Here is a 13,442-nt window from a genome sequence, read left to right as displayed (position 1 = left end):
GCAAGCTATGGCGGGCGGCGGGTTTTGGCGGGACGGGCTATGGCGGACAGCAAACCTAAAATGTCAACTCAACCCACCATTTTATGGCGGGTGCGTGGGCCGGCCTGACGGGTAGGGGTGGGAATAGGCCAGACCGACTAACAGGGGCCTACGGCCCAGCCTAAATAGGCCTAGGTCAGGCCAGGCTTTTTAGATAAATAGAAAAGGCCTAGGCTTTTTTATAAGCCTATTTAGCTAAAAAGGCTAGGCCACAGGCCACATAAAAAGCCTTTTAAGCCTAAGAGGCCGACCTATTTAAATAAATATGAATAATTTTATTATTATTATATTATATTTTTTACTTTGAATTCAAAATATAAAAATAAATGTTAGTTATCTTGAAGAAATTATGAAAATAAGATGAAAAGAATCTTATGAACAATGTCATAAGTTGTTTCGATAAGTTCTCTCAAACAAATAATATCACAAATTTTATGCTACTAGGTAAACTCAAATAAACTAATGCAAACAAACATTTAATCTCACTGATCTTTTAATTTGTTAGTTTATATAAAGACGAGTTGAATGACTTATTTACAAATGTTCAAATGAAATAGGCTTTTAAGTAGGCTAATAGGCCAATCAGGCTTTCAAAAAGGCCAGGCCCAGGCCAAAAAAATAAGCCTATGATAGGCTACAGGCCAGGCTTAGGCTTTGAATATTATAGCAGGCCAGGCTCAGGCTTGGCAAAGCCTAACTCGGCCCAGCCTATTCCCACCCCTACTGACGGGTCAGTACCCGTTTTGCCACTCTAATTGCGATTTTTATGACTATAATTAGAATATCAAGAGTGGAAGTCTAAGTAAATACATCAAAATTAAATAATTAGCCATAAAAAACATTTTCAAGAAAATGAAGTGGTAGTTACACACGTTAGTACAAGACGAATAATTTTGACCCTTTAGAATTTTAAGAATCATGTAGTACACATGAAATTTTCTTTTCTCCACCCATCGGTCAACTAATTAAGATAGAACACAGAGTTTATAAATAGCTAAACACTTCAGAATTAAGTTAGATCACTTGCCAAAAGGAGAAAAACAATAAGATCTAGTAGACCTTATTAGCATGTTATCACATTTTTAATGTTTGTCACACACTTAATTTATTTCCTAATATGAAACATAATCACATTACTATTGTCTTAGCTTGATGGTGGCAATGGGTTAGTTTGAATTAACTTTAGCTCATGAGTGGTTTTCAATTGAGGTAAGCATTTAATACTTAACAGGACATAAAGAAAACTTTAATTAACATAAAGTTAGATGAGAGGGCTTCTAAATATGTTGAGGTACATTACTTATTTTGAATAGAAATAAAAAATATTAGCCAAATATTTATTGAATTAGTTTATATAGTTAAGATTGTGATGTTTCCACAAGTTACAAAGTTTATTAAATAAGGTTGTCTCAAATGCAAAACTGTCGACATTTGGCATGTTGCATGATAGAAGAAGACGTGGAAAGAGAAAAGAGATAAATAATAAAACAGTCCAAAAATTATTAGAATGCTTAAAACTTAAAGGTGGGGGCTTAGTCCTTAAATAGCCCAAATAGACAAAAGGTTAGATGATGATAATGGTCTAACAAATTCTATTAAACTCTAACTAACTTATGTTTAATTCTATTATTATCTAATAGATTAATTAAATGTATAAAAGAAAAAATAAAAGGAAAATTACCTCCCTCAAATTAAAATGGAAGTTGATAGTCTTAATTTGGTAACAAGAGTGGTGAAATGTCACAGATTCAAAGACTTAGTAAAAATGTTAGCAATTTGGTTGAGATAGTCAATTGGCATAAAATGAATGGTATCGCCTTGCAATTTGTCAAACATATAAGTCGATTTTTAAGTGTTTTGTGCGCTCATGAAAGATTGGGTTATTGGCAATGTAGATGGCGATGTTGGGTCATAAGTAGAGTATTGACATCAGGTCAAGAGCAACACATAAGTAAGAGAGACATTACATATTCACCCAAAACCTTAAGGTAGTGGATGTATGAGTTCTCTCACTTATAAAGTACTCAACTTTAATTTTTCAAGCAATATGGAACTTCCTACTCACACTAGTGCACAATAACCTTAAGTGTGAGTACATCCACTATGCTCCCCTCAAGTCGAAAGTTTTTTCATCTACTTACACTTGTACCGTTGTTGCAGGCAAAACAGGACACGCCACCTGACCACCAACTTGTATGGAAGACTTTTGATACAAGGAGAGACGATCCCTTAATTGAATCAGACTTTGATACCACTATTGGATCATGAGGGCAACATCCACATCGGATCATGAGCAACACACAAGAGAGAGTGATTACCCAACACGCGCTTTAGTTATCACAAAAGATGGTGATTGGTTTGTGATAAGGGATGGCAAAATTCTTGAGAAGAAATAGTAGCCATTATGCCTCACACGAAGAGTTGTCCAAGGCTATATATTCATCCTCCGATGAAGAGCGGGAAACTGCAACTTGTTTCTTAATTTTCCAATAGATGAGTGATTATCCAAGGTAGAAACAAAATTTTGAGGTGGAATATCTTATGATGGCGCAAGCACCCTAATCAGAGTATACAAAACCATGTGAGTGTCATGTCTGAGTTTTTCTTGAAGAATAGTCCAAGGGCTAGTTTATTTTTGATGCAACATATAATTCTGGTTGCAGCTTGCATATGGATCTATGTGGGGTTGGAAAGGTATTGATTGAGCTTGCATACAAAAAATATAATGTCAGGGCGGGAATGTGTTAAGTAAATTAGCTTACCAATGAGACTTTTGTATTGTGTTGGGTCAACAAGAGGTATGGTATTGTCAGAAGCTAGGTTGTAACCTAGATCCATGGTTGTCGAGGTTAACTTTGTTGCAAGGAGGCCTGATTCTTGTAAAAGTTCCAAATTGTACTTGTGTTTGCACAAGGGGATTCCATGATAAGATCTAGCAACCTCAAAATCTAAGAAAATTTTGAAAATTTCACGGTATTGAAGTTCCTTGAAAATTGGTGATTTGGATTGGCTTCACTTTACAAAACAACAACATGAAGAAGTGTTCAAGTGTTCGAGTTTATCTAGCTTGCTTAAGCTATATGGAACTCTAGAAGGAACACATATTGGACACAATGTCTCAGCATGTGGTACGACATCTGGGCCTTTGCTCAACAGGCCAGACTGATGCGTTTAGGAGTATTTTCTGCAGAAAATTTGTTAAAGATTTTTTTTTTTGCTTTTATTGAGCAATACGAGTATATGATTTGTTGGACCATTATACCGATCAAATCATATTTAAATGGAAATTTGAATTTGAAACAAACCAAATCATATCTTTTTGTTTGAGATATTTGTGGACTATATTATATCCAACAAAATATACATAATTTCTGGATGAAATCCAAGCTGAAATTCATAAAGAAAAGTCCAAAATAATTATGTTATATAAGTAGTTTTTTCTTATCTTTGAAATCACAGATCATGAAAATCAATAGAGTTTAGGGTTCAAAAGAGTCCTTGTTTTATATACACCACACTATGTTTCAGTAACTTGACATAGTTATAAGTTTGTCTAGTTGAATTGTAAGATTCAACATCAATCATTTAAAGTGTGTTTGGATGAAGCATTTTAATGAAGTAATGTAATGTTTTGAGGGAATTTAAAATGATTTGCACAAAATTTATGGTTTTGATACATAAATGAAGAATTATTAAAATGATGGAAATTTACGGAGTATTTTATCTAAGTTAAATTTAATCATTTTGAAATGACACAAAAAACCAAAAAATTTGAAATATCTCTCATACTCCATAGAATGTATTTGTTATTATTATTTCTTCAAATTTTACAAATTGGTCCTCATATTTTTCAAAATTACAAATTTGACCCCAAAAATTTCCAAAAAATTACAAATTAGCCCTTAATAATTTTTAAATTTTACAATTTGGTCCTTCAAATTTTTAAAAATTGCATATTAGATCCTACTTTTCAATTTTTTATTTGGTCAAAAAAATTTAAATTTTATAAAAAAATATTTCCAAAATTCTAACAATAAATTATCTTAATACTTCATCCAAACAAAATAATTTAAAAATGAATGAATTTCAATTGAATCATTTAAATTGCTTTGAATTTTAAATTCCTTTAAAATTTCCAATTACCTCATCCAAACACTCTTAGATTAAATAGATCACCAGGACTTAGTGGTTAGAGTCTAATCACTTAAGTTAGTGTTTGAGAGAAAGTGAGAGGGTGCAATGAATTGGTATATATATATATATATATATATATATATATATATATATATATATATATATATATATATATATATATATATATATATATATATATATATATATATATATATATATATATATATATGATAATGCTAACGAGTGCCTCCAAGGCACTCGTTAAGAGATTAAAAAGGTAAGTTAAGCTTTATTTAATAAAGTAAAAAGACATGTTTTAACCCAAAATATATGTATTCAATGCATTATAAACATAAATACTTAGCTTTTTAAAGCATATTGTGTGTGTTCAAATGCAATAAATTTATGATATTTTTTTTATTTGGAATGCTTAACCAGTGCTCCGGGGACACTCGTTAACATGATCCATATATATATATATATATATATATATATATATATATATATATATATATATATATATATATATATATATATATATATATATATATATATATATATATATATATATATATATATATATATTCAATATTTTTCACTTTATATTATAATAAAGATGAATGCGGTAAAAAAAAATCTTTTTTTTTATATACAATTCTTTAATGAATTGGTCTACCAACTAGTAGGGATGGCAACGGGTGCCCGCGGGTGCGGGTTTTATACTACCCAAACCCGCACCCGAAGTTATCACCCGAACCCAAAAGCTATTCGGGTGACAAAATAACACCCACGCCCAAACCCGTTGGGTTCGGGTTTTTTCATCCAAACCCAAACCCGCAATAAAATACATAAAATATATTTTTCCTACAATTTTATTAGAACTTTCCATAATATATATATATATATATATATATATATATATATATATATATATATATATATATATATATATATATATATATATATATATATATATATATATATATATATATATTCAGGTGTGATTTCGGGTTTCGGGCGCAGGTTTCACACTACCCAAACCCGCACCCGAACCCAAACCCAGTCAACTCGGGTTTTTACCCGTTGACTCGGATTTGGGTGCGGGTGGGCCCCGCGGGTTTGGGTCTGTTTGCCATCCCTACCAACTAGTACTTATTTTGGAACAGATTAAATAATAAGTTTGACTCAATAGTACATTTCCTGCTAGAGAAATTTTCTTGAACTGTAAGAAAATTTTCCAATTATACATTTCCAACAAGAGAAATTTGGATTAAAGAAAAAAAAGAGCAATCATACTGTCTCAATTACAGAATATAACAAATTGGCCCTTCCTGGTCCTACACATTTTCTATCCTTTGCTCTCAGCCAATACATGATCAATAACAAAACAAAAGGAAAGAGAAAAGGGACAGAGTAAAAATAATACAACAAAAATTTCAAGCAACCTCCAACATTCCTCACCATAATGCTCAATTTAACGGCAACAAACTCATTCCAAGTATTATCAAAATATTCATCAAAGGGCAACACCAAGTTCATTTAGGTCTTTTTGGTAACCCCGAGTCTCAGACGGAAATCCTCTTCCATAAGAGGAAGGCCATCGCGCAACTTGACCTTTGGTTCCCATCCAAGCAATTCCGTTGCTTTTGTTATGTCTGGTTTTCTTTGTCGAGGATCGTCCGGAGTGTTCTCCACCATCTTTATCTCCACATCTGGATTAATAAGCTGCAAAACCATGTATCCATTAACTAACTTCAATTGTTTCCTCAAAGTCTAGAGACATCCGACTGCAGGGGCTCGGGTTCAAATCCGTGACACCCCACTTATTTACTTTTAAAGGGTGAAATTTCAACCCTTAGGCTATTAGACCAAAAAAAGAGTAATGTGACGATCCAAAAGAATTGAAACGGTTCGTAACTAACCTCCTTCACATTCTCAGCAAGCTCAGTCATAGTAAATTCACCTGAAAGAATAAGGTATAATCAAATCAAATTAGAGCAAAAGAAGAACCAGTGCAAAGTGTACATAGGCGTTACTGGTATTGTGAAGTAACCTGGGTTCCCAATGTTGATTGGACCAGTGTTTTCTCCTTCCATGAGACGAATAAGGCCATCAACCTAATAGATATCAAACATATAATAGCCACAGATTGGTATTTTTGATACGAAAAACCAAGAAAACAAGGCACGGTGAGTAACAGTTCATATATACCATGTCAGAGACATAGCAGAAACTGCGAGTTTGTGTTCCTGGAAGTTGGACAGTTAGGGGTTCGCCGCTGCAACATACGAGATTACATGAGATACAACATATAAGAATTCAGTTTCAAAAAGAACTTGTTACTATACGAGAAATCAAGATAATCAAATAAATGATTCATAAATTTAACTACAAAACAAACAGGTAGCTATTCGAGCACGAAAATTGTGCTTTTTATAAAGACTGGTTTGCAATATAACTAATAGGTAGTTTTCTCATGGAAGCCCGTTTGTTTGTCGTTGAATATAAACAAGCCATGAGAAATTATTATAGTCAACTAGATCATAACACAACATTATTTAAGAACTCACCGAATTGCTTGAGCAATAAAGTTGCTGACAACACGTCCATCGTCGATATTCATGCGTGGACCATATGTGTTGAAGATTCTGGCAATGCGAATTTCTGTAAAAATATGGAAATATTTAGTTAACAGAAGATGAAAAAATGAATTGTTAAATATACTCCATCAATGATGGGTTACTAGTTTGGTGAAGAAAACATGACATTACCTATTCCATGCTGCCTATGATAATCAAACATCAAAGTTTCTGCCACACGCTTTCCCTCATCATAGCAACTCCGAACTCCTGTTATGAAAAATTCTTCATATTACGCGAAATCTTCAAGGCCGTAAGGTATCAGCGAAACATATTCTTTTGCTTTAAGGAATTTGTTAATATAAAATAACCCAAAGCAAAGCAAGTGACTGACGAGTCAATCTCACTCGTTAAGAATCAAGATGCTAAAACTTGAAAAGAAATGATATTTTAAAGAATGAATGTTCTCAGCTACAGTTTGGAAAAATATGGATGCCGTGGCCGATATTGAAACATGATTCAAAGATAACGCATATTCAAATGTTTAGCTTTGTATTAGTTGAAAAAATGGCTTGTTCATTATAAATGTTTTTGAAAATGACATATTGCTTTAAAGTATAAAAACTAAAAGAAATGTAAATCCATTTAATCAGTTAATAGAAAAAACCGTCAAATTAGATTATCCAATTTGGAATGCCATATGAATAAGTATGTACCAATAGGATTGACATTTCCCCAATAGCTTTCTGGCTGTGGATGCACTAGAGGGTCTCCATATACTTCAGAAGTAGATGTAAGCAAAATCCTGAGAAAATTACAATTTCGTAATATCAGCTGACACTAGCAGTTTGATTAACAACAAAAGATTCAAAAAAAGAACAGAAAAAAAAACTTCCTAACCTTGCTCCAACTCGCTTTGCAAGGCCAAGCATGTTCAGTGTTCCGATTACATTTGTCTTTATTGTCTGTAAAGTTATTCCATTAAATGTTAGATCATTTTTAAGGTTCACTAGATCGATATATCAATTTACAAATGTACACAATCTGAATTACTGGACGTGATAATGACGATGATAAAATTCGTACATATATTTAACGAGGGAGACAAAGAAGGGGTTTCGTAGTAGGATGCAAGCAATAAGCATTTTAGATAGTTCACATGATCATGTATAGTATATACAGACTATATTAACCCTACCTTTACAGGATTGTATTTGTAGAAAATCGGAGAAGCAGGGCATGCAAGATGGTAGATCCGATCAACCTCAACCAACAGTTGTTCTGTCACGTCTACTCAGGACAAAAAATGTAATGAATGTTAAGGTCTATAGTTTACTAAAAAACTAAGGAAATTGAAAAACACAGATTTTAGTGCTCGTGTAGATGCGTCATTCATGTTGTGAAGATGATTGAGATAGGAAAAAGATGAAAATATACCATGACGAATTAGCTCAAATCGAGGATGACCAATCCATTTTCTAAGGTTTTCTTTAGATCCAGTGAAGTAGTTATCAGCTACAATTACCTGAGCAGAAAAACATAGAGTTAATGATGTACCAAAACATTGTCACACTAGTAAACTGTAATACTATATACTGGAAGTAAAGAGCCGTTTAAAGTGCAAACCTCGTTTTTTTCATTTTCCATCAGTTTGTCAACTAGGTGAGAACCAATAAAACCAGCGCCTCCAGTGACCAAAATTCTCATATTGGACTGATAAGAATGACATAAGAAAAGCCACGGTTAAGAATCCATGAATAAAAAAAAGAACTAATATATTGAATGATCATGGCCACAGCATCGGTCTGGCAATCACAAACTTCTCGATTTGTGAGATAATGTGATGTTATAACATATGCATGGGAATGGATCCGCTCACTAAATTATATTTCTCACAAGTCACAAGCACAAATAAATAATCTGCTAATGAGCAATTTAACCTTTACATATCAAATCAAGTTCAACATTATCAGTGTCAAAATAAAACAATGCACAAAGAAACAACAACAAAATAACATGAATTTGCATAAAATGATTCACCTGAAAGAATTTGGAAAAACGCAGCGGTGATGGCGGGGGAGGTTGCTTTGTAGTCAATTGGTGATCTCCATTAGAAGAGTTCGTCGCCATTGTCAAAACCTCCGAAATTCAACACCAGAACAAATTTTCAAAATTAATCAAATTTCACACTAACATGCATACACTAACTAAACTAGTTACCAAAATGTCATAAAACAAAATCACAGAACTTCAAATCTAATGCATAAAGAACAAAGACCTGAAAATAAAAACCTAACCAAAGACCAATTCCAAACCCTTAATCCCAATTATGATACAAATGATCTGTGATCAACACTGATCAGAGAATCATTATATATAGAAGAAAAAAAAACTTTAAAAATTGAAACTTTTCCTACCAAACACTAACTAATTTGATAGAAAACGTAAATTGATTAAGTCTTAAAACTCACGGAAAGTGAAATTGAACAAACATCATGATGGGTCCGAAAATGAAATCATAACAAACATTTTAAAAATTGAAGCTTGATTACCTAGAGTGTAATGGGTGAGAAGGGTTTAGTGAAAAGGGGATTTGAGGGTGAAGATTATTGTGGATCTGATCTGAGAGTTGGTGGTAATGTGAATGGAGAATGCAAAAAATGGAAAGATTGTTTTGTAATTGAGTTTGCGTATTGAATGTGATGTCGTGTCTTCGTGTCCCTCACTTCAACAAGTGTTCAAAAATAGTCACAGTTACAGCTTGTTTTGTTTTCTTATTTATCTTCAAATTTTATCTTGACTTGGATTTTTTTTTATTTGAAAAGATCCAAATCTCCTATAGTTTAATTAAAAAGTTACTATTCTAATTGGCATTTGAGATGGGTTAAAATTGCATGCTTTAGATCATGTTATTATCCCAAATATTTTTAAATTTTATTTTGTATTTTTATTATGAGATTTAAATTTTAAACATCTTTATCTTTTATTTACAGACAAAAAATATTAAATAGAACTTTCCACTATAGTAAATTTATCTTTTGACAAACATTAAAAAAAAAATCAATTTGAAAGAACATTATTCGATTCATTCGATACAGAAAATAAGAAAAATAAATTTTAAGGAAAATCAATTTAAAGAAATAAAAGTTTCAATACTTATTTTTTGTGCAAGATCTGGGTTCATCTTTATATTATGATTTTTATTTGGGATTTGTATAAGAGATGGAAAAGAGTAGTTTTATGTAAGGTTGTCAGAATCAAGTTTTTACCTTGACTCTTTTTTATTAGGTAAAATCGAAACATAAAATCATAGAGTTTACTTCATATTAAAATTATATTAAATTTATATATATATATATATATATATATATATATATATATATATATATATATATATATAATATTTTAAATGCATTAATTATTTAAAATTTAACTTAATTATAAAGTAAAAATATATTATATCATCATGATAAAGTGTAATATTCACAAACTTGTATCAAACTATATAAATTGTCCACTAAATCATAACATATAACTTCCTAAAGATTATACAAAAATAATAGTTTCATAAGTTTTTCAAGTTCAAAAAAACAAATCTTTTCATCATCTTCTTCAACTTAATCAAAATTCAATCCTTCTACAACATCATTTTCAAATATAAAAGATTCTTTAATATTATAACCAAGATATGAATGTGAATAAAATTAAAAATCTATAGAGAAAATTTTATGGGTCGATATATAAAATGTGATTTAAAAATTTTGACAAAAAAAGTAAAATCAGGTCAAAGAGTAAAATCCAACGATTTTACATGATTTTACACGATTTCACCGATTTTAGAGAGATTTAAATCATTTAAAATCGTTCCGGAATACGATTTTACATAAAAAGGTTTTTACCAGCGATTTAACATGAAATGTTGACCTAGAAACATGAAATCTATAGAGTTTATGTTTTAAATCGAGATTTTAACAATCTTGCTTTTATGATTGATTTTGATGGATTTCGGGATGATGTTTTTGAGGGGTATGAGTGCTCTTGTGAGATAATGATTTTCTATGATGGTGGTTGAATTTTTGGGTTACCTGATGAAGATGTTGTTGATGAGTATGAATGTTCATGAGGGATGATGAAGATTTTTTGGGTTTGTGATTGATTTTATGGGTTTCTTGATAAAGATGTTTTTTATGGTTATGTGTGTTTTTAAGAGATGAAAAATTTCTGGATTTATAATTGAATTTATAGATTTTGTGCTTAAAATTGCTAAAGTTTCTGAGTTAAGATCCCCTTCATTTCTCAAATGAAATGGAGAAAGCAATTACTAAAGTATTGGTGTATGAATATATATATTCTTGAAATGTGTGACATATAAATTATATAATTTGACTTATATTTATTGAAAACATTGGTAATGGTAGTCTCCATTTCTTTTGAGAAATGGAGAGAATCTCAACCCCTAGATTTAAGGTATTGGAGTGTTTTTGAAATACATGTATGTTATGGGTTTTGGGGTGAGATTGATGAGAGGATTGAAGATAGTGTTTAACTAAGAAGAAAATAGAGAGAATAGAAAAAGAGAATTTGAAAGAAAAACGTGACAAAAAAAGAAAGAGAAGCTGATACGATACACTTGTGAGAGGGGGGTAAGAAAGAGGAATGAGAAGATTAATGATGATAGTTGATACCATATTGAATTTCTCAAAAGATTAATGTTGATACCAGTAAATGAAAGAAAAATAAAGAAGTACTCCCTCCGTTTTTTATTATAAGTCGTTTTGGAAAAAAATTGTATTTTAATATAAGTCGTTTTACAATTTCAATGAATAATTAATGCTATTTTTTCTATTATATCCTTAAATATTTATTATTCTCTCTCCCTTCCATTATATAAATTTATCTTCCACATATCATTAATGAAGGACAATTTTGTAAAAACGTTCATAATTCCTCATTTTCATACAACAATTATTATTTTTCTTAATCTATGTGAAAAGTCTAAAACGACTTATAATAAAAAACGGAGGGAGTAATTTTTTATGACAATTTTTTTAAATTTTATTTATCACACTAATTTAAGAATCAAAGATAAAAATTAAAATAATAATATTTTAACATTTTAAACAAAAACAATTGACACTCAACTACAAATTGTTACCATGGAAAATGGAAAATGTTAGAGATCTTTTTTAATTACGGCTACAATGCCCGGTAAATCATATTTGCTTGACAAATTTTCTTTTATATGTTAAAGGATTATGATTATTAATTTCTAATGTTGTGGGTGATAATAAAAAAAACAAAGATACTTACTCTATTGAACACTAATGATCCATTCCGCACTAAATTAACATACGAATGGAGCAATTTTTGTGAATCCAATCTGTTTAAATCTGATGACAGAATTCGATTTAGATTTGATGTTACTCCCGCAAACAACAAGTGTCATGTATATAAAGTTAAGTATTTCTAATTAGTTGATGTATTGTTCGTAACCATAGAGATCCTTAATCGATCTTCGTTATCCTTACCATTTTTTTCGTCTATTCACTACAACATCGCAAATAGTTGGCCACAAATTTAATTTGTTTACTTATTCATTACCATTTTTCTTTACATTTTCTCCATTCTATTTTATCTTGATTTGGATTTTTTTTATTTAAAAATTATCTGAATCCCCTATAGTTTAATAAAAAGTTACTATTCTAATTAGCATTTGAGTTTGGTTAAAATTACATGCTTTAGATCATGTGGTAATTTCACTTAGGCTCGTTTTGAGAGATGTATTTTTGAAATTTTCTAAAAATTTAAAATACAATATAATATAATAGTTTATAAAATCATATTATTTTTTAAAATATTAAAAACATCCCAAAATATAGATGCTATCCTTCAATTTTTTTTCTCTAAAATCAACTTTTAAAAGACCCTAAAATTTGTGTGTACGAGTATATATAGACCTAGAATGTTCGATCTTAAATATAAGGATGTGATTATTTTAATTTGTAAAATTGAAATTAAAATCTATTTGATTACTATTAAACAACTCAATTTATTAGAGAGTGAAACACATTAAAATGTTAGAGTAGAGAATATATGTCTGACGGGATTGAATTGTTTGGCAAGTTTTTTATTGACTTTTGTATTATTAAGATCTCATCCTTTAATTTTTTTTTTTTATAAATTTGTGTTGTTAATTATGTGATTTGGGTTGAAAAATATATATTGTTGCTTTCAATCATTTCTTTTCATCCTCTCTCCTTTTTTCTCTTATTGAAATTTTTTTTTTATTGAGATTAATCTACTTCATTGTTGTCGACACTTTCCTCCGATAAGTTACTTATATCTTTCTTTTTCTTTAACATGGATTTAATTTTGTCTTTTGATATACTTCAATTCTAAAAGGAAAGGATGGTTCCTTTAGCTATTTTTGTAGTCCTTGTTCAAAATGTGATATCAATATTAAGGATTTCTTACTGTTGCATGACTTTGTCATCTAGTTTTATTTTCTCTTAACTCATTCATGCTTAATATATTTTTTCGGCGTTTCATCCAGCAATAATTGTTATGGAAAATTGTGTACAAGAGACTTGATATGAAAGTATTAATTGACATCTTTCTTTTCTTTGAACATGTAATCATGAATGATTCTCTATAGTTCCCTCCTGGTGGCTACATCATCCCCCAATTAAT

The 13,442-nt window shown here is 30.5% G+C and overlaps 1 protein-coding gene across 2 annotated transcripts; it reads right to left on the bottom strand.

Moving 5' to 3' along the window:
- Positions 1 to 5,340: 5,340 nt before the first annotated feature.
- Positions 5,341 to 9,489, bottom strand: LOC131621415 (UDP-glucuronic acid decarboxylase 6). Of its 2 annotated transcripts, none has more exons than XM_058892457.1 (13): positions 9,305 to 9,489; positions 8,793 to 8,891; positions 8,379 to 8,465; positions 8,190 to 8,277; positions 7,951 to 8,042; positions 7,653 to 7,717; positions 7,469 to 7,557; positions 6,945 to 7,022; positions 6,744 to 6,837; positions 6,385 to 6,451; positions 6,227 to 6,290; positions 6,096 to 6,136; positions 5,341 to 5,898 (listed from the first exon to the last, which is right to left on the bottom strand). In XM_058892457.1, the coding sequence occupies exons 2-13, from the start codon at positions 8,880 to 8,882 to the stop codon at positions 5,713 to 5,715; spliced, it is 1,041 nt and encodes a 346-aa protein (XP_058748440.1). In that variant the 5' UTR covers positions 8,883 to 8,891; positions 9,305 to 9,489; the 3' UTR covers positions 5,341 to 5,712. The 2 variants fall into 2 exon arrangements, with proteins under 2 accessions (XP_058748440.1, XP_058748441.1); XM_058892458.1 differs by lacking the exon at positions 9,305 to 9,489 and adding an exon at positions 9,031 to 9,223.
- Positions 9,490 to 13,442: the final 3,953 nt, after the last annotated feature.

This window comes from Vicia villosa, unplaced genomic scaffold (assembly GCF_029867415.1).
Source record: "Vicia villosa cultivar HV-30 ecotype Madison, WI unplaced genomic scaffold, Vvil1.0 ctg.000004F_1_1_1, whole genome shotgun sequence".
Classification (NCBI taxonomy): Eukaryota; Viridiplantae; Streptophyta; class Magnoliopsida; order Fabales; family Fabaceae; genus Vicia; species Vicia villosa.
Note: the sequence above shows the minus strand (reverse complement) of the source record. Positions and strands in the feature narration are given on the sequence as shown.